We start from the raw sequence: 25,586 nt of genomic DNA on the forward strand, positions 1-25,586 counted from the left end.
CCCAGACTGCACGCCAGTCTCAAATGGGGAAGTGCAACCCCCATCCAAGACTAATGACAGAAAATCACCCAATCCAGGAACCCTAATATCCACTGCCACTTGATCTTGGCAGAATTGAGCCCAAAAATGTTCTTCCCTGTCCAGGCCCACAGCCTCCAGGCACTACGTCACTTTATCGGCCCAGTGTTGAGATGTATAATTGGGTATCAACAGAAGGGGAGAGAGAATTGAGCCCCGCAGTGCCCCACAAGTAAGGGGCTGCGGATATGACCTCTCACCCCCGTCAACACCAGTTGAAACGGCCACAGAGAAAGAAGAACCACTGCGAAACAGTGCCTTCCACTGTCAGCCCCTGAAGCTGGCTCAAAATGATACCGTGGTCGATGGTATTGAATACTGCTGAGAGATCGAGCACACATCTATTTTAGACTATAGATGAATGTTGTTTTGTGAGCCGCCCAGGGAAAATCTATTAGAGTGATCTATGGAGGGAGGTGCTGATTTTTTCACAAAAGCATCAGGCATGTAAAATGGAAGGAGGTGCTTTTTCTTTGCACTTAATATTCAGCTGCCTGCTCCCCTTTGCCAAAGGGATCTTGAGACAAAAACAATAGCCTTTTTTCTATATCCCTTTAGCCAAGTTCTACACACTCCTTTATTGCTTGTTTCCTTTTAAATTCCCAGGGTCTAGGCAACTACTGGGTGCTGAACACGTACTAGGTAATTGGTCTTATTTTGACTCTCAAAGCATACATACTTGCCTCTTCAAACACAATGAGGAGCCTATTTCCACTAATTTCTTGTTTAGAGCATTTATTATCAACTATCCATCTACAACATTAAGAATTGAAATAGCCAACAACTGAAAGTAACAACGCCAGATATGAGGAAGATGCTTCTAGTTTTTCTTCCATCACCTCAGAACAATTCTCGGAGTAATAATTAGTTGAGATGCTAAGGGAAAAAAAAAGACAAGGATATGCCTATTTTTCCCCCCTTGCCAGCTTTTTCCCGCAGGTACAGTGTCCGCCTTTCGGATCAACCGAATGTTGACCCATTGGTTGTGACAGGAATTGACCTTGACATCAACTGACATTAGTAAAATCTATTTGATAAGCAGAGTATTAGTGAAGTTCATCAAGCAGCTCAGTTGATGGACAATGCCAGCTGGCTGACTGAAATGTTTCAGACTGGAAGAACACTGAAGTTCTAGCCTAACTCTGAGCAAAATCCTGTTACTAAATTCAGTTACTTCTTTCCTTCTGGAATGCTTTCTTGCCTCCGTACAGCTGACTTACTGGCTCCAGCAGTGTATGTGTTCAGGTCCTCATTGCTGCTGCTGCTGCTCCCGGTTGTCTCTTCAGAGGGACTCTCATCTGCAGCTCCTGCTCTACAAATGGAGATCAGGGTTATTCTGTAATCTAGTAGTGTTCCCTGCAGACTCTTAAAGGAATCCCTTGGAAGACTTACTCTGCGGCTCTGCAAGGCCTGTTGAGTATAGAAAATTCCTTTCCTGAATCAACATCAAAAGGGTCTGGGGGAAAAAAAACATAAGGACCATTAAACGAAAAGTTCCCACCCACTGGCCTGCCAGAAAATTTATTAATTTAAATTATAAATTTAATAATTTAAATTTAAAGTATTAATTGAAATTCCAAATTAAAGCCACAGGACCCTACAAGCCCTGTTTTTCTCTACTCTCCTGGCAAACAAATGATAACCCACCAGCTTCTCTGGTAGAGGGATGAAGTATTCATCAAGCAATTTTCAGGAGAGAATCTGCATTTTCCTGCATTAGCTTTGCTTGGGATGAAAGGGGTGGGAGGGTTGATATGGCCTTTAAGGCAGAGCTGGAAACCTGTAGCTGATGACCTCCCAACACTTGTGTAACAACTGAGAAAAAAATAAAAACCTGTTGGCCCTAATTGGAATGTGTTTCAAATCGAACTGACATGAGAGATAAGTAAATTTATTTATTTATTTATTTTTCAAATTTCCATCACTGCCCATCTCCCCCCAAAAGGGGGACTCTGGGCGGTTTACAATAAAATCAGCAATTAAAACCATAGAAAATATAAATTACAGTATGAACCACCAATATAAAGAATAAAATAGATACAAAATCCAAGGAGCGAAGATCTCATTCATTGGGGAGGGCTCTACAGTGTCAGCCATCCCCAGGAAGAACTATTGCCCCTCCCACCCCAGACAAGGCAGCAGAACCAGGTCTTCAAATGAGACTGAACTCTGCACAAGGATTTAATAATTGAACAGAACTAGCTTTAAATTAGCTGGGTCAGATTATAGGTCCACAAAACACAAAAATTAAAATGGTCCTAGTTCAGTTCAGCCCCCCCCCCCAGTCCTGCTGTGCTGCTTCATTGTGGCAGTGTGGGTGGAGTTTGTTCCTGGAAGGAATGAGCAAAGAACGCTGGGAGTGTATGCCAAGCATATATATTCCCAGCAGGGCCACCCAAGGGATGAAGGTCATTCCAACTGCCCAGCTAAAGCAGGCACCTATATTAGGCAGCAGCGATATGGGAACATGCTGGGGGCAGAGGATCACTTTAGTGACAAGGGCAAAGGCATCAATTCATACTGTGTGGGAGAAGGCTAACCCTAACCCACACATACTATGTGGGAGAAGGCAATGGTAAATCACACCTGTATTTTTACCAAGAAAACCACATGGACAGAAAATATTAAATGACTGATGATAAAGTACCGGATAATGGGCCCGTCAGGTTGGATGGCATTCAATATGCTACTGAGGAACAGGGGGAGCTGAGGATCTTTCAGAGAACTAATGGCATTTATGACATGGCCAGATTAAAGCCTTCAGGACATCTAGTTGCGGTGCGGGAAAAGAAAATCCAAAGCTGCAAAGGCAGAATTAGACTGCGGACATGGAACGTAAGAAGCATGAGCACGGAAAGCTCAACACAATGAAAGATCAATGAAATGACTACAAATTGACATTAGGCATCAGTGAATTGAGATGGACAGGAATTGGACATCTTCAGTCAGAAGATGACATCATTTTTTATTCAGGACATGAAAAATGAAGAAATGGTGTTGCTTTTATAGCTAGAAAGGGTATAGCAAGAACAGAACTTGGCTACAATGCAAACAATGACCAAATAATGTCCATTAGACTTCATGGACAACCTTTAACAGAACAATCATTCAAGTTTACGCTCCAATCACTGATGCAGAAGAGGAGGTTGATGACTTCTAGGATCAGGTTTGATTTGTAATTGACAGAACACGCAAGCAAGATGTGCTGCTTGTGATTGGTGACTGGAATGCCAAAGATGGAAACATGAAAGAGGAAAATGTAGCTGGACTATATGCCTTAGGAAACTGAAACAAAGCAGGAACTAACTTATCAATTTCTGCCACTCCAATGATTTCTTCTTATGAATACTGTCTTCAAACAACCAAAACTACGCCTCTATCTGGACATCACCAGATGGAGTATATAGAAATCAAATTGATTATATTACTGCTAAAAGGAAGTGGAGGAATTCAATTATAGCTTCAAAGACATGGCCAGGTGCTGACTGTGGAACAGATCACAAACTGCTCATGTGCAAGCTCCAAGTTAAGCTAAAGAAGAAAAAGAAAGCCAGTCAGTTTCCATGATATGATCTTGAACCCACAATTTTCAAGGAGAACATCAGGGATCGCTTTGAAGTCATGAACCTCATTGATAGAGAACAAGAGGAATTATGGAATGAATTTAAAGAAGTTGTTAAGGATGATTGTGAAAAGAGACTGCCAAAAATGAAGAAAAAGAAAGCAAACTGGATGTTAGGGCAAACTCTGGCAATTGCCAAAAAGAGAACAGAAGCCAAAGCCAAGAAAGACAAACATCTCAGAAAGAAACTCAACAAAGTGTTTCAGAGAGCTGCTTGTTCTGAGACAAGCAGCAGTATTACAACATCTGTAAAGACATTGAAAATGGAAACAGACATGGAAAAACAAGGAAAATCTTTCAAAAGATCTCTGAACTCAGAAGGAGGTTCCAACCTCAAATTGATACGCTAAAGAACGGCAATGGACAGATAGTAGCCAATTCAAAGGAGATCAAAGGAAGATGGGAGTATACTGAAATACTATATGGCAGAGATGTCAACATCCAAGATACCTTAGAAGATATTCCTTTCATAAAGAATTTTATTAAGTTTGAAACAAAGATAAAAAACTACAAAAAAGAAAAAAACTACAAAAAAAAAAAGGAAGAACTAAAAAAGTGTGAAACACAAGAAAAGAGTTTTAAAGAAGTGACTTCTGACTTTCAACAATATACAGCAATTTCCATAATCAATCCCTTACTCTATATCAAACCAAGATTACATTATTTCTATAAATCCTACCATTAGCATACATACAAATCACTAATTTAATTGCTCCTTCCCCTTACATAAAAAAAAGAAAAAATAAATTTCTAAATCAACTTCCCTCCCCAAGAAACATTTAATTATTTCCTTCCTACCACTATTCTATATATTTCTGTCCACTATAATAAAAATCAAATTGTAAAAACATATAAATTGTCTTTAATAATTAATAATACAACAATCTTAACCCTATTAAACCTAAAAAACAAGCAATTCATTATTATACCTTATAGATACTGTATAAATCTTACAAATCAAAGAAACCTTAAAAGTCCAGTAAATCCTAATCCAAATCATTGAGAAATAAAATCATAATAACCTCATTATCAATCCAATTACACATTCTTAATTTTACCCCACTTCAAAGTATACCAAGACATTTACATATCTCCCTATTACATATAAGGCATTTTTGTTACAAAAATCAAACAGCTCAACTGCCCCCTTAAAAACTCAGACTTCTCAGCAAAAAAACTCCCACAAAACAAATTTTCTTCTCTCCCATAACATTCCCTCAGAAAGCCGTAACATTCCCCCAGAAAAACAACTCTCTTTGTAACCTGCAGCTCAGACTGTCGCTTTAACCCCTTCAGCATCAAAATGTAGTCTTCACTTGGCATTACTTCGATCTGTCAATAGAAACATCTCCAGCTTTGCCAAAATCTTCATCTTCCTCTGTAACATCTTCAGCCAGATGACACACTTTAGAAATAATATCTTCCCCAATGTCCCAAATATTCTGCAGAATAGTTTGACAGCACTCTGAAAAGATCTCTTTGAAGGTCTGCTTAAGCTCACAACAAAGCTCTGAAAAATCCTCTTTGAAATGTCCCATATTTCAGGCAGTAGATTATGGCACCCCCTAGATACTTGACTCGCGCAGTTAGGAGTTAATGAAAAGTTTCCAAATGAAATTGAGACAAGGGAAAGTGGGTTAACAAGCAGCACTCAGAGAAAGTGAACAGAAGGGTGGAAATTCAGAAGAAAAAATCAATGTGTGAGAGAATATTAAATCCTTCAAATTCAGTACAAAAATAGTAACAGGAAGGCAATTATTTATTCTGTCCTCCTTTATCTTTAAATGGGAAAACAAGCCAAAAATTTTAAAATTTAAAAAAATTAATCCAGAAATAATGATAAGCACCAAGAAAGTCTGCTTCTTCTTACTGCAGAAAGCCTCTCTTAGGTACGAAAACTTATATATATATTGGGTGATTTAGAAATGGGGCGGCTCGACGTAATGTCCCTTTTAGTCTACAGTGCGGGTTGGAAATGGTGACGTCCCCACCTCCCGTCGTCTCTTACCAGATTGTCGCGAACGGTGTTTGCGATTCTGTGGCTACAGGACGGTGTTTTGGAGAGCAGATGGGATGATTCCAAGCTTTTTCTTTATTAATGAAAAAGCTCTGGGCTTCAGGTAAAAACTTGCCCGAGCCCCAAAAAGCACCATGTTGTCAGTTCTGCCCACGGAGCTCGCAGACACAGCTGTTCAGTCGGCTATGTTCCTCACCAGAAGTCCCTTAGAAGATATTCCTTACTTACTCTGGTACTAGAAGATGAAGTATGTGCTTCATCAATTATAGAAAAGCCTTTGATTGTGTCAATCACATCTAGCTGTGGAAAGTGCTCAGAAAAATGGGAATCCCAGAACATCTCATTGTCCTCATGAGAAACTTATATATAGGTCAGGAAGCCACAATACGGACAGAACGTGGTGAAACAGACTGGCTCCAGGCTGGCAAAGGAGTGAGACAAGGCTGCATACTTTTTCCTTATTTATTCAACCTATATGCTGAAATAAGGGAAACTGGATTTTAAGAAGATAAGCAGAGTTTTAAAATTGGAGGAAGAAACATCAATATCCTGCAGTATGCTGATGACATTACACTGTTTGCCAAAAATGCAGAGGATCTGCAAGCCCTAGTACTAAAAATCAAAGAGTACAGTGAAAAAATGGGACTAAAATTAAACATAAAGACGACCAAACTAATGACAGCAGGTAGAACAACCAGCCTTAGAATTGACAATGAAGATATCCAAGTGGTGGATAGCTTCTGCCTTTTAGGATCAACCATCAACAGTAAAGGAACAGGTAGTCAAGAAATATACCGCAGACTAGCACTTGGTAGAGCAGCCATGAAGGCCTTGGAAAAGATATTCAAATGCCATGATGTGTCTATACCTACAAAGATCAGAATTGTGCAAGCCTTAAAGTCCAACTTTTGCTTCCCTGTGACACTCTATGGAATCAAAAGTTGGACTTCAAAGAAGCAGGATAGGAAGAGTAGTGATGCCTTTGAACTTTGGTGTTGGAAAAGACTCCTGAGAATACTGTGGACAGCCAAGAAAACAAACTGATAGTTCATTGAACAAATCAACCCAGAGTTCTCACTTGAGGCACAAATGACCAGGCTCAAATTATCCTACTTTGGACGCATTATGTGAAGACCCAGCTTGCTGGAAAAGGCTCTAATGCTGGGAAAGGTGGAAGGAAAGAGCAGAGGATGACCAGCAGCAAGGTGAATAGACTGTTACAGTGGGGATGACTGCACCGTTGAGAGACTTAAAAGAACAGGTTAGGGATAAATCATCATGGAGAAAATCCATCTATGTGGTTGTTAGGAATCAAAAATGACTTGATGGCACGTATCAATCAGTTCAATTCAGGTTTTGATGCACAATTTGGCAGATCCTGAGGGGTTGAAGTTACAGACTTAAAAAGTTATGCTTTCATATACTCCCCATGATCCTTTGGGGAATTTTTGGTCATTGGGAAATGTCTGGAATTTTCAGGAATACTGACAATGAACCTCCTGATTGTATCAGCTGCCATTGGAACAGGCTGCCTCATAAATGGTGAGTTTTCCTTCACTGGAGGGCAGAAGCTGGATGGTCATCTTTCCAAGATGCTCCAGATCTATGAGAAATTATGGTTGTACCAGGCATGGGGTATGGTTAAAAGTATTATATTGAGAAATTGGAAATGCAGTATTATTCCAGATATTAAGGGTTCACTTTTAGAAATGTCTAGCTTATTCATTCTGGAAAAGGCAAGATTTTCAATCTATCAAGGACAAAGCAGAATGTTCTTCTTTGGCATAGATTTTATGACATTTTATAGTAATACAGTGGTATCATTAGGGCTTTTTAAAAATATCTGATTATAATATGTAATTATATTGTACTTTATAAACTTGTGACTATAAGTTTAACATATACGTTAGATTTTTAGTATCAACCCTAACCCTAACCCTTTAGTATTGTAATTTGTTAAATTTTGTTAGGGCATTTAAGGAGGTTTTGGGAAGGGCTTCTTCATGTATTTGGGAATATTTATTCAGTATTAATGAAATTTATTATGGCTATTTGATACCACTGAGGACTCTTATGAGAATACAGTAGCTTCTCAAAAGATAACTTCCATTGTTTTATTTACCACTGTGACCACTTCGCATGGATTATGGAGAAAAGATTCCTCACTTTTTCCTCATTACATCAACATTTCTAGAAATGATAACCTATGATTAAATGATTCCTTCCTCCCTCTATTTTGACACAAATATTTAGCTTCTTTTGAAATTTGTGTCATAGTCTCACCAATCTGCAAGTGACATACAGTTCCATCTCTTTTTCCCAAAGCAGCAGAAAACCTGGTGATGTCCCACCTGTTTCATCTTTTTCTTGGACCTGGTCCAGAAATTCATTCTCAACCTTTAACACTTCCTCTTCACAGGTACATGCTGCATATTTCTCCAGGAGATCTCTGTTCAGATCAAGAAACACCTTTCCCCATTTAAAATTTTGCAAAAGAATTGTGGCAAGATCAGAGAATCCTAAAATAAGGAAAATAACTTCAGCAATTTTAAAACCCGTTAAAGGCAATCCACATATCTTATTGAGATAACTTCTCAGTCAAGGTTGTTAAAAGAATCTTATTTATGAAGCTTTTGAATTAGAGATTTTATCTTCTTCACCCAGGCTTAACAATTGTATTTTTGCACTCTATGTCTTATGATGTTTTGTTATATTCTTTTGTATTTTATATTTGTAAAGTACCCAGAATATTGGAAGGGAGTCAGTAATAAACAAATGCAATAAATAAATGATGTTCAGCAGAGCACCATTTTTCCATCCTAACCAGATGAAAAAATACGTACCCAGATATGTATATAATTCTTCTAATTTATAAGGTAAGGAATCCACATAATGCTCTTTACTTCAGCTCACCTACAATGCAGAAGGTAGCAGCAAAAGCTTCCACACAAGAAAGTTTGCATGGCCGTCCATAATTCACCGGATTGGCAGCTATCAAGTAGGGCAGCAGACGGAGATGACTTCCCTTCATCTTGCTAAATGGTGTCTTGTCCAACTTTGCCCAAGAGCAATCGATCACTGCAACTCCATTCTGGGCTACAACCTCCCTGAAAATACAGCAGTGGTTTTAAGAAGTGTTATTTCTGCTTTGCTGCCTTATCAGGAAATCAATTCTGCAGACTAGCAAAGGAAAAAAAGGGTTGCCAAAGCTACCATCATAGTTCTTACTCCATGAAAACACTATTATAAAAATTCAAAGAATTTTTAATCAGTAACACAAATGTTTGGATTCTGTTCATATGTACATAAACAATTCAGAAAATTTTCAGCAGTCTGGAACTGTAAGATACTTTGAATGCAAACAACACAAATAAGAAAAAGCCAAAGCTTGAGAAAAGAGGTTGGCTTCCTAGGAAACAGCAGCATTTTACAGCACAGAGACTATCCTATTCATTTCCCTCTTAACTGCAGAAGAATGCATTCTTAGGAGTTACTTCCCAAAAATCTGGCAGAAGAGCAGTTTTCCTCTGCTGGCTGTCCCTAGGGGTAAACTCCGAAGCGATCTACAGCCTATGGTGACAAAACAAGTCAATTACAGCTTCCTACACTGAACTTTCAGGTTTTAATTTAAGCAGTTTCTTTATTTACTTATCTCTTCTGAACTTTTGAACTGTTTTTCTTTTAAACCTTCATTGAAAACTACTTTATTGGCATTGCTGGCTTTTTACATTTGGGAGGACAGCCTTTTTTACTAATCCATTTATTTATTTAATTATTAAACACATTTATATGGCTGCCCATCTCACTGGGTGTGACTGGGCAGCGAACAACCAATAATTGAAACAATGTCACAACTATTAAAGCATTTTAAAAAATAAATAAAAACAAGATTGTGGGAGATCTTCCATCTAAACACAATACAACCACTGCGTAAGCTCCTTCTAGGACCCCCAAAGTTGCTGGAAGAACATTTTCAGGGCCTTCTGAAAGGCTAATGGGGATGAGGCTAACCTCATCTTGGGGGGATGATGTTCCATTGGGCGGGAGCCACAGCAGAAAAGTCACAGTGTCTGGCTCCTATCAGATGGAACTCTTTAGCAGATGGGACCGGCAACATACTCCTTCTACTGGACCTGATGGAATGGGTAGATATAATTGGGAAGAGGCGGTCCCTCAAATAACCTGGTCCCATGTCATGTAGGGCTTTAAAGGTCAAAACCAGCACCTTAAATTGCACTTGGAAGCAGACCGGCAGCCAATGCAGATCATGGAACAGAGGTGAGACATGTGCCAAACTAGAGGCACACAAAACTGTCTGTGCAGCTGTTCTCTGCATCAGTTGAAGCTTCCAGATACTCTTCAAGGGCAGCCCCAGGTATAGCACATTAAAGGTAGTCCTCATTTAATGACAGTAATTGCACCCAGAATTTCCGCTGCTAAGCAATGCAGTTGTAAAGCAAGATGGCATCAATTAGCAATGGCAATCCTGGCAATTCCCCTTGCCATTGTTGCGTGAATTTTACCGGTCGTTAGCCCGGGCACCCACCCCAAACCAAGCCATTCCGGGTTTGGTTCCTCACAGCCCTGAACACTGCCTTCAACTCCCCTCACCCGCCTATCTAGCCCCCATCTCTGCCCTTTTGGAAGCCCTGCACCCTGCCTTGCAAAGCCACCCAGCCCAGCCATGCCACGCGAAGCCACCATAGCAAGCTCCAGCCTCCCCAGCCCGCATTCCTTCAACTTTGCCTCCTCTCCCAGTTCCCCACACCGACCTTTCGACTTTTTTGCCCAGCCGGTGACAAAGCAGAAGTCCCTGCCTGCCTTCACTGAGTCCTTTTCAGACCCAGCTTCTCCAGCGAATGTTTCCTCCACATGGCTCCCTTATACTAAGCATTAGCTTCTGAAGACCGCATTCCAAAGGGAGCCACATGGAAGAAATGTTTGCCAGAGAAGCTGGGCCCGAAGAGGACTCAGCGAAGCACCCCTGCAGTCCTAAGTGCGGGCAGGCTGCCGAGCGCCTGAATTTTGATCACGTGACTGTGGGGGTGCTGCAACAGTTGTACTTTCGGGCACAGATAGTCTATTTTTTCAGTTGTCATAATTTTGAATAGTTGCTGAACAAATGGTCATTAAGTGAAGACCACTTCTACAGCAATCCACTCTGGAGGTGACCAGGACGTGAGTCACTGTGAGTAGAGCCTCATGGTCCAGGAAAGGGCGCGACTGGCACACAACACAAAGCTCTTAGCCATGACTGCCACCTGCTCCTCAAACAGAGAAGTCTGAGTCATGAGACTAGGACTCCCAGATTGGGCACTGGGTCTGAGGTAGTGCCACCCCAGACGGTAAAGTCGCAGATCCAGAAGGCCCCAAAACCTGAGCCACTCAGTCTTGCCAGGGTTCACTTGAAGTCTGTTGTTCACCATCCAGACCCCCACAGCCTCCAGGTACCAGGACAAGACAACAGCAACGCTTAGTGCATCAGGGATGAAGTATAATTGAGTATCATCAGCATACTGATACCTTACCCCATGGTGATGAATGATCTCACCTGTCATGAGCAGGAGGGGTCCCTATCCAGGGGGAAAATGCATGCGTAGTAGAGAGAATTTGAGCTGTCATTCAAAGAGACACAGATCAGACCCGCCTTGACTTTTGGGGTTTATCTGTATGGGTTTTCTCACGCTTCTTCAGTTTGGTAGGATTTTCTGTCTACTGTAGCAGTAATAAAACACTAGAGACTTATTCCTCATCTCGGTGTGGTTCCTGCTTGTCAGGACATCACCCAATGGCTTCATATAGATATTAAATAGGAGTGGAAAGAGTACCGAATCCTCTGGCACCCCACGTAGTAGGGGTTATGAGCAGGACCTCTCACTCCCAAACAACACCGACTGGTACCTGCCCTGTAGGAAGGAAAAGAACCAGCCCAATACTGTGCCACCCAATCTGAACCCACAGAGCTGATCCGGAAGGATTTTATTTATTTATATTTCAAATTTCTATCACTGCCCACCTCTCCCAAAAAGGATACCTCTGAAAGCATTGAAGGCCACCGAGAGGTCAAGGAGACCAAGGACAGATGTACTATCCCTGTCCTGCTCCCACCAGAGATCACCAAAAATGCATCCAATGCTGTTTCTGTCCTATTCCCAGGCCTGAATCCTGACTGAAAGGGGTCTGAATAATCTGCTTCCTCCAGGGCCCGCTGAAGCTGCTCTGCAACTACCTTTTCCACAACCTTCCCTAAGAAGGGGAGGCTAGATACTGGACAAAAATTGTCCAGTATGATGGGATCCAGTGATGGCTTCTTGAGGAAGGGGCAGACCAAAGCTTCCTTAAGGGACACAGGAACGACTTCTAAGGATGAATTAACCATAACTTCTAGTTTGGGATGGTGCTGTAAGGCATGTCTCTCCCCTCTCCCGATTAAAAGTGTTTTCAAACTTAATTATCAGACTGTGTGGATAAAACTTTGATCACTGGGTAAATAAAACTTTTCATTACATATTATTTTGTTTTCAATGAGCTCTAGAATGGCAACTAGACCCAAACATTCAATAGCCAGCTTAATTTCAGCTGCTCCATTATCTATCAAGCCAGGAAACATGGCGGAGAAGGATTCTTCTACTAATTTGTTAAAAGAGATCCTGGCTCAGGTACGAGTCTTGAAGCTGATCCAACAAAATCTGGCAGAGCTTAAAAGTGATTTAAAGCAGATGCAAGAATAAAATGGCTTGTAATGAGGATCAGCTGGCTTCCCATGAGACATTTACCCAAGCCAGTCATAGTATTTTCGATAAATGAATTACTTAGAGTCACAACTGCATAGGAAAAATCTACACGTGATTGGCACTGAAAACCCTCCAAATCAAACCTGGCTGAATTTATGGAGAAGTTTTTCAGAAAGCTTCTCCCTTTGGGAACGGACTTTCCAGTCAAGATTGATCATGTGATTAAAATTCCTTTAACAAGACGGAAGACTGGAACTGGTTCCAACATCGTTATTGTGCAATTCCTTCATGTTACCACAAGAGATGAGATTTTACGTATATTTCACCAGGAATCAGTAAAATCTCTATTGAAATGGGGTTCCAGCCAAAGTAAGATATCAGTATATCCAGATTTACTAAAGAAGTCTCCGAAAAGAGAAGACTTTTCACAAAAGCACAAAGCCTTGCCCGATCAATACAACTTCAGCATGAGACTTCCGGTGGGGACATGGACTAACAGCTGTGCCCGCGGGTTTAGTGGGTGGAGCTGACAATGCAATTTTGGGGGGGCTCAGACAGGTTTTCCTGAAGCCTGTGAGTGTTCTCTGCCTAAAGGAAAGCACCTGGAATCATCCCATCTGTCCTCCGGATGGCTGCTTGTAGCCAGAAGATCACAAACAGCACTTTGTGTCTGACTGGTAAGAGCTAGCTGGGAGGCTGGGACGTCATCATTTTCCAAGCTGCGCTGTAGCCTTAAAGGGACACTAAGACCGGCCACCCCATTTCTAAATCATCAATTTATAGATTTTTTTAAAGTATGCATACCCCAAGAGAGGCTTTCTACAGCGAGGAGAAGCTGGCTCTCTTAGTGCTTATTGTTATTTGGGGGATTACTTTTTAAAAATTCTTTTTAAAGTTTTGGACTTTGTTCTCCTTCCAAATATTAAGGAGGATTGGGAATAAACAATTGTCTTCCTGTTATTATTTGTGTACTAAATTTGAAGATATTAGCATTTTCCTACACATTGAATCAGCTGATTTGAACCTTCAGCTTTCTGTTTCTACTGTCCCTTGGGAACTGATTGCCTATCTCACTCTTACTTTGTGTAAACACACTCCAGAACTTTTCCATATCTTTGGCTTTTGCTGGTTAAGCTCCTAGGGGGTGCCATAATCTACTGCATGAGACATGGAAGATCTTAAAAAGATTTTTTCTGACTTCCACCAAGATTTTAAACATTCTTTCTGATTTCTAGCAAGTTTTTATGCAAGACATTCAGGACATCGTGGAAAATATGAGGTCTGAAATGTGTCATCTGGTTGGGGATGTAGTGGATGAAACTGAGGAATTTAAGTGATAGAAATGTTTCTTCTAAGAGTGAGATTGGGATTTCTATTGAGATGTTGGATAAAGTTTGGAAAGTTTGAAGAAATTCAAGGGAGAGAGATCTGCAAGCAATTTAGGGAAATTGACTTTCTGGTGGAATGCCATGAAAAAAAGGGGGTCATTATGTATGAGAGGTTTTTTGAGAAGAAGCTGGAATTTTTGAGGGGGGCAGTTGGGCTGTTTGATTTTTTTCAAGAGAAAAACTGTGCACATTGTGGGGATATGTAAATACTCTGGTTTATTTTGAAGTGGGATAAGAGTTAAAAAATGTTTATCTGGATTGTTTTTTGCGTTTGGTTGATATATTTTGTTTTTAAGGATTTGGATTAAGATTATTAGGGTAAATAAGCTTTGGTTTTGGGTTTATGAACATTATTAAAATTGTACTATTAAGTATAATGGCAGACAATTTATGTGCTTTTTAGTTTGATTTTTATTATAGTAGACAGAAATGTATAGAATAGTAGTAGGAAGGGAATAATTAACTAAGTGCTATCTTTGGGGGGGGAGTTGTTTAGGAGGTTCGTATGAATTTTTTTTTATTTCAATATAAGGGGAGGGAGTAACTGTATTTAATGATTTTTATAATGTGCCGAAGTGGAATGATTTAGAGAAATAATGTGGTTTTGGTTTAATATAGAGTAAGAAATTATGGGAAAAAAATTTATATCCTTGCTGTTAAAGGTTGGAAGTAACATATTTTTGTAACTTTGAAAAAAAAAAGTTTTTTCATATCTTTTTCGTTTTTCTTCTTTGTAGTTGTTTTTTCATAGCTTTTATCTTTGCTTTGAAACTTAATAAAATTCTTATAAAAACAATACAACTTCAGTATTTCATGCGTTTTCCAGCTACTACTGATGTAAATGGGCATTATGTGCTAAAATAGCAGGGACTGTAATAGCTATGGTTAATGTTTATGGATTATGGTTAACGGTACTGTAATAGTTACGGTTAATGTTTATGGATTATAGTATGTTTTATGAATCTTTTCAACATTTGAATGAGTGCATTTATGATGAAGTGGTAATAGGGGTAGATTTTAATGAAATATTGGATCCTGTGCTTGAAAGAAACACACTAGCACAAAAAACAAAACAATCATTAGTGAGGGAAATAGTTAAGACTTATATAGAAGAATTGAATTTAATAGACTCTTGGCGTCTGATGTTTCCAACTATAAGAGAATATACATTTTATTGAAGTGTATGCCTGAATTTTTTCAGGCTTATTTTTTAATATCATTAATATTATATTAGCAAACTCAAGAATGTAATATTGACGTTTGTTATATATCATAGTGCAATTACCTTGAAATGTGCATTTCAGAAACCAGTGAAGTTATTCAGAAATTGGTATTTCAATGTCTCCTTATTGAATGATAAAGAATTTGTACAACAAATGTGGGTAGAGATTTTGTAATACTTTGATTTGAATTCAGAAACATCAAGTGCCCAAACTTTTGAATGGGAAGCATGAAAATTATATACCCAAGGTTGAATTATTGCTTATGCATCATACAAAAATAAGGTTAAAACTAAAAAAGGAAAATAATTAGGAAGATAAATTGAAACATATATGGGCATAGATGGTTAGAATGCCCATTTACTACTCTGTACAAAGAAATACAGAAAAAGAAATATAAACTAAATACTATAATATCACAGTAGACAGTATTCATGCTAACGTGTTTACAACAGAGATACTGGGAGAACAGTAAAAGACACAGCAAGATTTTGGCTAATCACTTAAAGCAAAAGAAAGATAAAGCAATGATTCCAATTATTAGAGATGAAAGAGAGAAAATTATATAAAACTGCAAAGGATATAAACTTTTACCCGTTTTTTAATATTTGTGTGGAACTCTTGGCTTGTGCTGTTAGACAACACAGGGAGATCTACATAGTAGTACATAACTCATTTGAATACAAATTGGTTTTATTTGCAGGTGACATTTGAGAAGTTTGGCCTCTTTCTGAATATCAGAAAGACCAAACTCATGACAACTGCAAAGAATGGAAACATCAGAATAGTAATTGATGGAGAGGAGGTGGAATGCGTAGAAGAATTCACCTTTTTAGGATCACTGGTCAATCAAAATGGCAAATGCAGCCAAGAAATTAAACTCTGAATCATGCTGGTCGCACAGCAATGATAAGTATGAATCAAATTTGGAAAAGCAAGGATGTCAGCTTGGTGACTAAGACCAGTCCACACTATCGTGTTCCCCATAACTACGTATGGCTGTGCAAGTTGGACGATGAAAATGTTCGATAGAAGGAAAATTCCAATTTGGGCAACTTTGGAACATACATATATAGCACTTTTGGTTGGATGGACAATATTAGGATCTAATATTAAAGAGTATCCGGAAGCTTCAGCTGGTCCAGAATGCAGCTGCGCAGGTTATTTTTGGTGCCCCTAGATCGGCACATACAACACCTTTACTGCGCGAGCTGCACTGGGTGCCAGTTTGCTTCCGGGTCCAATTCAAGGTGTTGGTTATCACCTTTAAAGCCCTACATGGCATGGGGCCAGACTACCTGAGGGACGGTCTCATCCCCACAACATCGACCCACCCCACCCGGTCAGGCAGAGAGGGCATGTTACAGACCCCGTCAATAATAGAATTCCATCTGGCAGGGTCTAGGAAGCGGGCCTTCTCTGCAGTGGCCCCCGCCCTTTGGAACATCTTGCCCCCGGAGGTGAGGCAGGCGCCTTCACTTCCGACCTTCAGGAGGGCCCTGAAAACCTGGTTCTGCTGTCTTGTGTGGGGTGGGAAGGTGGGCAAGCATTCATGGGGTTGGCTCGTGCCTTAGAGCCCCTCCCACCCGATCAGAATTTTTAACCTCTTGGATTTTATACTTATTTATATTGTATTTTATATTTGTAAATTGTTTTTATAAGATCTTACTTGTTTATTATTATAGTCTTAATTTTATTGTAAACCACCCAGAGTCCCTCTTTTGGGAGAGATGGGCGGTAGCAAAATTTGAATAATAAAAAATAATAAAATAAATATACCCTCTTTCAAACTAGAAGGGCACAGTCACAAAAGATTGGGCATTTTAAATTGTGTCTCCACAACGTAGATTCTATATACTCAACTGGAGTTTATCCTCCTTTAGGGAAGCAATATTCTTCAGTATACCTGGATACTTCAGAAGGAACAAATGGATCCAAAGGTAAAATGTTTCCAGGCACGTAACCAGGCCTTTTTTCACATTCACCATTTCTTTTCCTTCCACTAGACTATATTAGCTGAATAAACTACAAAATACTAGAACTATACAGCAATCTAGATATGTGAATGTAGTACCTGTCTGCAGATCCTCAAACCAAGGGATCTTTTCCTGCAGCTGTGTAGGACTGGGAGCAAAAGAAAAGGTATGGCTGCCTTCAGAATTTACAGACAATAAGTGCCACTTTGCTTTCAAAGCCAAAGTGCTGCATAGCCCTACAAAATATGTATTTCAAAGGCATTGTTTCCGGCATGCCACTGTCAACAAAACAGACCAAAAAAAGTTATTCTAAGCAGTATATACTCAGCGAGCATGCTCAGCTACTCATGAGAATGCTGAGCAGCTGGAAGCCCTAGATCACGAAATCGGCAAACTGAGTCCCTCGGGGGTGATGCGCTGCGACACTGCTCCTCTTGGGGAAGGGGCTGGCAGAGCTACAGAAGCAATACAAGCGGGCGTGGGGGGAGGGGGGAGAGAGAGAGAGAGAGAGAAAAGGGCATATCTCGGAAGGAGGTCGGACTCCGCGGCCGCGCCGGCCGGAGACAGGGGAGAACACGAGGAAGCCCCGGGCCCGTCCGCGCGCTCACCTGTCAGCGGGGGAGAGAAAGCGCACGGCAGCGGGGCTGAGGACGAGGCCCCCGAAGCGCTGCCCCAGGCGGAGCGTGCGCACCAGCCCCTTCCGCGCCAGCCGCCGCCCCGTGCAGCGTCGCCGGTCGCAGTGGCCCAGCTCCCACATGGCCAGCGGGCACCAGCGTCGGCGTGTTTCGGCCTCGGCTGCCGCCTCTTCGCCGCCGCCGCCGCCGCCGCCGCCCTCCAAGGAAACTGCGGAGAAAAGAAGGCGCGTCAAAGAGCGGGGAAAACAGGCCCGCCGCCCGCCGCCCGCCGCCCGCCGCCCGCCGCCCTGCTTTCACCGTCCAGATCCTCCACGAACGTCTCCAGGGGTCTCTCCCGGGCCGAGCGCCTCGGCCGCCGCCGACCCCGACCCATCCCGAAAAACTCTCCAATGCTTCTACTTCCGGGCCGAGCCAATATGGTCCCCGCCCCACCGTGGCCAATCGCGGGGAGCGGCTCCGGAAGAGAACCCTGAGCCGCTTCCGGGCCGTGGGGAGGCGCAGGGATGGCGGCTTGGCCCACTGCGGCAGGGAGCTTGAAGCTTCTGTTCCGGCTCCTGTTGATGCTCCTGACGGGAGGTAAGGAGACGGAGCCCCTCCCCGCCGGCGCCCCCCGGCGCCTCCGCCGTAGCTGCCCGTGTCTCTCTCTTGTCTTCCAGGACCTGCCGCTTCCGCGAAAATGAAAGTCGTGGAGGAGCCCAACAGCTTCGGGTGAGGCGGCTGACGGGCAGCGCAGCTTCTCCGGCGAGCGCCGCCCTCGGCCTGCGGACTTGACAGAGTCGCGCTGGGTCCGTGGCGCGGCGCCGAGCGCGGTTCTGAAGGCGTGTCTTTCTGTCCTTCCTTTTCTTTTCTCCGGTAAGGCTGAACAACCCGTTCCTGCCTCCTTCCAGCCGGCTCCAGCCCAAAGCGACCCCCTCCCCGATCTCAGGTGAGCTGAGCAGGGTGAGGGTCCAGAGCTGCAGAGTCTCCCAACCACGGGATGCCATTTCAGAGAGGGACCTCACGCGTTTTGCACCAAGGGTCTTGGGGAATCCCCGATAGCTTTTAAAATCCTTTGTTTTCTAGGTCCTGAACATCTTTTTAGGCTGGCAGGCAAGTGCTTTGGTTACGTGGAATCTATGTAAGTCATTTAATTAGAGATGAGTTTTAAAAATCACTGTCTTCTAAACACTGGACAAAAATCTCTGACTTGTTTTGAAATTTTAGGTACAAATACGAATTCTGTCCATTCTATAATGTCACCCAACATGAGCAAACTTTCCGATGGAATGCTTACAGTGGAATTCTCGGGTAAGAGGATCCAGATTCATAGTCCCACTTCTCTTTGCTGTTGTCTGTTTAAGGTGACATCCCAAGGTTCAAAATTCCCAGTTTAAGACAAGTATTAGACAATTGCATTCTAAATATGTACACATTGTAAAATAAGTGGAAATTATACAGAATAATACTTTAATTTTTATACTGTCTTAACATGTTCTACAGCTTCATGTTATGTGTATTTGTTACATGTAAATGAATACTTAATGTTGTACAGGTAGTCCTCGACTTACGACCACAATTGGGACCGGAACCTCCATCGCTAAGCTAGGCGGTCGTTAAGCGAGTCACACCTGATTTTATCACAATTTTTGCCATGGTCATTAAGTGAATCACTGCATCATTAAGTGAATTACGTAGTCGTTAAGCGAATCCAGCTTTCCCCATTGACTTTGCTTGTAAGAAGCCAGCTGGGAAGGTCGCAAATGGCGATCACATGAGCCTAGGACACTGTAGCTGTTGTACATACGTACAGGTTGCCAAGTGCCTGAATTTTTTAACAAAGCTAACTATTGATAAACTGGATGGCATATCTATTAGAGTTAATATTCTAGAGAATAGAAACAGCAATCAAAATAACCTTCAAGGATCTAAGAAATTAACTGGAAATAACAAAATTCAGTCAAGGCAAAGTTCTTTAGCTAGGAATTTGCAGAGTCTTATATTCCTTTGGAAAGTCTGTTAAAGGCTTGGTAGCTTTCTCACTGAATTAGCTGATTTGACTGCTGTAATAGGGGTTTCATCAGATGTGAGATTGATAGCTGAAAAATTGATGCTAGAGTCATTAGAATTACACATCATTTCTGGAAATATAATTGAATCTGAATTCACAGGAATTACTGTGACTGAACTCCATCTAAGGATCGGGTCTAGCTATGTGTAAATAGTTAATGTTAATTTCAAAAGAAACCATATATAGAGTCATATCTTCTGTTTCTCTCCACTGACGACAACTTCCTTCTGATACCTGGCTGGATCAGATATAGAGTTGGAATGGATGGAATTGTGAGAGTTAGGAAGTCAGGCTAGAATTTCAACAGCAGGTTTTTCTGTTACATGCATTTTTTAAAATAAAATTTTACTAAGTTTCAAGACAAAGATAAAAGTTTAAAAAAAAACAAAAAACTACAAAAAAAAGAAAAAGAAACTAAAAAGATGTGAAAACACAAGAATTTTTTTTTTCAAAATTACAAAAAGATGTGGCTTCTGACTTTTAACAGCGAGGATATACAAAAATTTCCATAATCAATTTCTTACTCTATATTAAACCAAAACCACATTATTTCTATAAGTCATTCCACTTTAGCACAAAATAAAAATCGCTAAGTACAGTTACTTCTCCCCCTTATATTAAAAAAAAATTCATATAGACCTCCTAAACAGCTTCCCCCCCCCCAAAGGATAACACATTTCATTATTCCCTTCCTATTACTATTCTATACATTTCTGTCTACTATAACAAAAATCAAATTAAAAAGCACATAACTAGTCTGCCATTATACTTAATAGTTAACATCAGTTAAACCCTTAAAGCAAACCAGATGAACACTTTTTAACCCTTATCCCACTTCAAAATAAACCATATTTACATATCCCCACAATGTGCACAGAGTTTTTCTCTTGAAAAAAATCAAACAGCTCAACTGCCCCCCTCAAAAATTCCAGCGTCTCCTCAGAAAACCTCCCATACATAATGGCCCCTTCTTTTTCATGGCATTCCACCAGAAAGTCAATTTCCCTAAATTGCTTGCAGATCTCTCTCCCTTGAATTTCTCCAACTCCACTATCCAATCTTCATCCAGCATCTCAGCAGAAATCCCAATCTCACTCTTAGAAGAAACATTTCTATCACTGCTGAATTCCTGGATTTCATCTACCACCTTCCCAACCTGATGGCACATTTTAGATCTCATATTTTCCATGATGTCCTGAATATCTTGCACAAAGCTTTTTAGAAGTCAGAAGAAATCTGTTTAAAATCTTGGTGGAAGTCAGAAAAAATCTTTTTAAGATCTTCCATGTCTCATGCAGTAGATTATGGCACCCCCTAGGAGATTAACCAGCAAAAGCCAAAGATATGGAAAAGTTCCGAAATGTATTTACACAAGCGAAAGTGAGATAAGCAGACACTTCCCAAGGGAAAATAGAAACAGAAAGCTGAAGGTTCAAATCAGCTGATTCAACATGTAGGAGAATGCTAATATCTTCAAATTTAGTACAAAAATGATAATAGGAAGACAGTTGTTTATTCCCAATCCTCCTTTATATTTGGAAGGAAATTGAAGTCCAAAACTTTAAAAAGAATTTTTAAAAAATAATCCCCCAAATAACAATAAGCACTAAGAGAGCCAACTTCTCCTTGCTGTGGAAAGCCTCTCTTAGGGTATGCATTCTTTAAAAAATCTATAAATTGGTGATTTAGAAATGGGGTGGCTGGTCTTAGTGTCCCTTTAAGGCTATACCGCTGCTTGGAAAATGATGACGGCCCCACCTCCCAGCTAAAAGCTCCTACCAGTCAAATGTGGAACACTGTTTGCCATCTGGCTACAAGCAGCCATCTGGAGAACAAATGGGATGATTCCAGGTGTTCCCCTTTATCTGGAGAATGTTTCTGGGCTTCAGGTAAACCTGCCTGAGCCCAAAAACAGTTGCCGCGTTGTCAGCTCCCCCTGCTTAGCCCGTGGGCACAGCTGTTCAGTCCGCCATTCCCCACCAGAAGCCTCTGTTACATGCACTTTGGAAGGATGTTTTATATACAGTAGGTAACGTCCCTTCACACACTGACAGCAAGGAATCTCAGCAGTATGTGCTCTGGTTCTTTTGGCAGGAACCTTTCTTCTGGAGTGTTTTTTTATACTATTGTGCCTTTCCAAACATTTTCTTTCTTTGGTTTCCTGCAGGAATGATATCTACTATATAGACAGTAATTTCTGGAAGAGGCTTAGTTTATTTATTTATTTTTCAAATTTCTATTACTGCCCATCTCCCCCCAAGGAGGGGGACTCTGGGCAGTTTACTATAAAATACTCCATTAAAACCTCAACACCTAAAATTACCAAATCAGCATCTACCAAACTAAAATAATAAATATAAATATAAAATCCAAGTGGGAAACTTGGATTTTATATTTATATAAAATCTAAGTTTCCCACTTGGATTTTGTAGCTGCTTCCTCATACAGAGCTGGAAGGCAAAATAACAGAAACTGTTTCACTCCTGTAAACTGGTAAAATTGCTTGCCTTCAGCATTGGAAAATAAACATTTTTGCTTCACCATCAGAAGCTGTTCCAAATGTCTCCCATCTGACAAAAAAATCTCAGAGCCATATTTCAGCAGTTAGTTCAAAACAAGTTTCTGCTTTTAAAAAGAACGTAACTGCCCTACTTACTCCCCCCTTAAAAAAAAATAAACCCTGGATTTAATGTAATATCCCTGTAAAGGAAGATTAAATTAGCTAATCTGCCACCCCATTTTAAAGATTAACTGATTAAAGGGGGGGATGACTAATCCTTTCAGATAAATACAACATTATATTTACTTATGGTTTGACAGAATATTTACTGTATTACAATTATTTATATCCTCTCTCTCAGGATAATAATCCTTCAAAAGGGTTTAGAATCAATAAAAGCAAGTATAAATAGAACACAACAATTCTAGGATCTTCTTAAAAGGATTGTTGGTGTAATGGGCCTGTTTTGTGCAGTTGTGAAGGGTTCGGCAGGACGTCTGACTTGCAGGAGCAGTTTTTGCCTGCCTTCCATTGTCTCTTCAGGAGAAGAGAAGTTTCAAGGACTTCGCATGCTGTTCTTTGCACAGTGAAAAGAGAATTGTAATCTTTGTAATAATGAGAAGATGTTGGACATCTGCCAATTGGGTTCTCCACCCCTTGTGAACTGGGTGGAGGTTTAATCAGGCAAATCTAAGTTGCAGGTCAATTTGGCCCATTTGGCTGCTGAGAGATCCAGAAGAATAAGCAAGGGCTTAATCCTGATTCATCTCCTGGCATTAGGGTGACCTAAGCAGACTGTTCTGAAATCAGGCTTGAAATCAAACAGCAGCTGCCTCTGGCCTTCTTTGAAATATCTCAGAAGTGTGTTATTCTTATTTCCTAGAATCTGGCATGAATGGGAAATTGAAAACAACACTTTTGTTGGTATGTGGATGAGAGATGGAGATTCTTGTGAGACAAAAAATAGAGAGACAAAGGTAAAGAATTGGACATGATAAAGAAGCCAACATATATCTTACCATTCTAGATTATTTGATTTATTTGATTTATATCCTGCCTTTTACAAGGAGTTTAAGTCAGTGTACATAGCATACATACTATTTTTTCCTGCAACAACAATCCTGTGAGGTAGGTTGGGCTGAGAATGAGTGACTGGCCCAAAGTTACCTAATGGGATTCTGCAGCTGAGAGTGGACCAGATTTTGAGTCTACCTGCTCCTAGTGCAACCCTTAACTTCCTGTTGCGGTAAAAATTACTTTTGATAGTTTATTTAGATAAACTTTATTTGTGTAGGATATGAATACATTATTCATTGCTGAATAGTTTCAAACAAGCTAGCTGTGATACATAGAGCTTTTTTCTTTATTTGTCAAATGTTATAAGTTCTTTGAGCAGATTTACCCACCTTACATTAATTAGGTTTGTTTTTACGGTCTGTGATTTAGGGAAATGAGTTAAGTTTAGGAATTCTGTTTATAAGCTCTCAAATCTCTGCTTTACAGGTACTTCTTGTATGTGGAAAAAACAATAGATTGGCTCAAGTATCTGAACCAAGCACTTGTGTTTATTCTCTTACATTTGAAACTCCACTTGTTTGTCATCCACATTCTCTTTTAGGTAAGAAAATAATTCCTTCTTTGGGTTAAAGGCAGAAAACTGAAATGATGCTGCTTATACTCCAATCTTTACACTGTATGTGTTCAATAAGCCCATTATATCAAACTATGTTTTTTTGTTCCCAAAGATTTCCTGCTATGTCATGATCCCAAGACCTAAGGGTTTCTGTAAATTACTTTTGCTTTTGGATGTGCAATTTTCTAACAAGTCCGGTGGCCCTGCGAAGCTGATGGCACCTAACCCAGCAACACTTGCAAATCTGTAGATCTTGCTGGCACTTACTTGCCCCTTTTCACCAGGAAAGGGTGAGGACTGATTACTTGTTCAGGTCAGAGCCCATTGGAAGGGTCTGGACACCAGGCCCTGTATGGAATGCTTCTGACTGGTTCGTCTAAATAAAAGACAACTGAGGGCTATAATTTTTTATAATAGCTCAAACTAAGGGAAATAAAAATAAAATAAAGATGGCCCCAGATTGGTTAGAAACTGCTTCAATGTGGTCCTCTGAAGACTCTGGCAGTAGCAGTCATCTGACATGACCAGCCAGGGTTTGGCATGTCTTGTTTGCCCTGTTAGCTCAAGTATTGATGTTCCCTAACTTGCTGCTGCCCTAAGTGCTCCTGGGCTGGAAGCACAAGGAGGTTTGGCCAGTTGCAGAACATTCTTCCCTCCTTGGGTCCCTTGCTTATTAACAGAAGTGTCTCCTCTGGGGCAGCAGCTTCCCTCTTCTCACTTTCATAACCAGATGGGAACAGAGCTCCTAATGGGAGACATCAGGGTGGCAGTTTTATGGCTCCAACCAACCTTGGCCCACTAAGATGAGTTGCTTGTTTTTTTCTTTTCATGGACACTTTTAAACTGAAGAATTAAAATGAGTCAAATCAAAAGTATTTTGCTATTGATTGGTGAGAATTTTTTCCAGAATCTATGACTACTAGAGTGTTAATGACTTGCTCTGAGTGTTCATAATAAAGGTGCCTGGACATAATAGTGATGGTGATGATGGCCAACAAGTACTTTATGTATAACTTACTGTTTACTAGCAAAAGTAGTAGTAATGATTATCAATGGCAAACAATAAAGAAGTTTTTGCTGACAATAACAAAAATAATTTTAGTAATTATCTCATATAATAGCAAGCACAGACTGAACTATCTTTTTGTGCTGCCCAGATCTGCCAGATCTAGCTGTTTTTTATCCAGACTCTACTCTTTTTAGAATGGAAACTTCAACATAATTCAGAATTTCTGTGCCTCCCCGCATCCCCAGAAAAAGGCTACCCATCCCAGCCTAGAATAAGTTGGAGTTAAAATAGTAATCTGCACCAGCCACATACTCCTGTAGTTGATGCCTGCGGGGTCCATTTTTGGACTTGTGCTTTCAGTGATTGGGTGGTTCATGCAAGTGTGGTCAGCAAATATGGTCATTTCGAAGTCCGTCAAGTCCTATTTTGTGAGGGATGGTTCTGCCTGATAAGCCTATAAATAGTCTTATCATATTCTGTGAGGGAGAAAGACATAGCTGCGGCTTATAGATGTATCTCCCTTTAAGATGTCTACACAATATGCATAGAAAAGAATTATTTCTTTAAATAAGGTAACATCATGCAATTGTCATGAGCACCGTTGAGCTGAATGCATCAACACAACGGCACACATAACAATACCACGGAAACAAGAGCAAGGGATTAAAAGATAAGCAAAGCGACGCACAACAACAGACACAGACCCCGAGGAGAAGGGAACGACCCC

The 25,586-nt window shown here is 40.7% G+C and overlaps 2 protein-coding genes across 3 annotated transcripts in view; one reads left to right on the top strand and one right to left on the bottom strand.

The window, feature by feature from the left end:
• Positions 1-796: 796 nt before the first annotated feature.
• Positions 797-18,077, bottom strand: TSR3 (TSR3 ribosome maturation factor). 2 transcript variants are annotated; one of them, XM_063315214.1, is made up of 6 exons: positions 17,968-18,077; positions 17,644-17,878; positions 8,631-8,824; positions 8,069-8,236; positions 1,471-1,534; positions 797-1,390 (listed from the first exon to the last, which is right to left on the bottom strand). In XM_063315214.1, the coding sequence occupies exons 1-6, from the start codon at positions 18,041-18,043 to the stop codon at positions 1,249-1,251; spliced, it is 879 nt and encodes a 292-aa protein (XP_063171284.1). In that variant the 5' UTR covers positions 18,044-18,077; the 3' UTR covers positions 797-1,248. The 2 variants fall into 2 exon arrangements, with proteins under 2 accessions (XP_063171284.1, XP_063171285.1); XM_063315215.1 differs by having other exon boundaries at positions 1,316-1,385.
• Positions 18,078-18,157: 80 nt separating this feature from the next.
• Positions 18,158-25,586, top strand: part of GNPTG (N-acetylglucosamine-1-phosphate transferase subunit gamma) — a 43,812-nt gene continuing 36,383 nt past the window's right edge. The window contains exons 1-7 of the mRNA XM_063315213.1: positions 18,158-18,246; positions 18,327-18,378; positions 18,528-18,595; positions 18,733-18,787; positions 18,874-18,957; positions 23,101-23,194; positions 23,721-23,835. Of these exons, the coding sequence (XP_063171283.1) occupies positions 18,174-18,246; positions 18,327-18,378; positions 18,528-18,595; positions 18,733-18,787; positions 18,874-18,957; positions 23,101-23,194; positions 23,721-23,835 (541 nt within the window). The 5' untranslated portion in view covers positions 18,158-18,173. The remainder of the gene's footprint in view (positions 18,247-18,326; positions 18,379-18,527; positions 18,596-18,732; positions 18,788-18,873; positions 18,958-23,100; positions 23,195-23,720; positions 23,836-25,586) is intronic.

Source organism: Candoia aspera, chromosome 14 (genome assembly GCF_035149785.1).
Source record: "Candoia aspera isolate rCanAsp1 chromosome 14, rCanAsp1.hap2, whole genome shotgun sequence".
In the NCBI taxonomy this organism is placed as follows: domain Eukaryota; kingdom Metazoa; phylum Chordata; class Lepidosauria; order Squamata; family Boidae; genus Candoia; species Candoia aspera.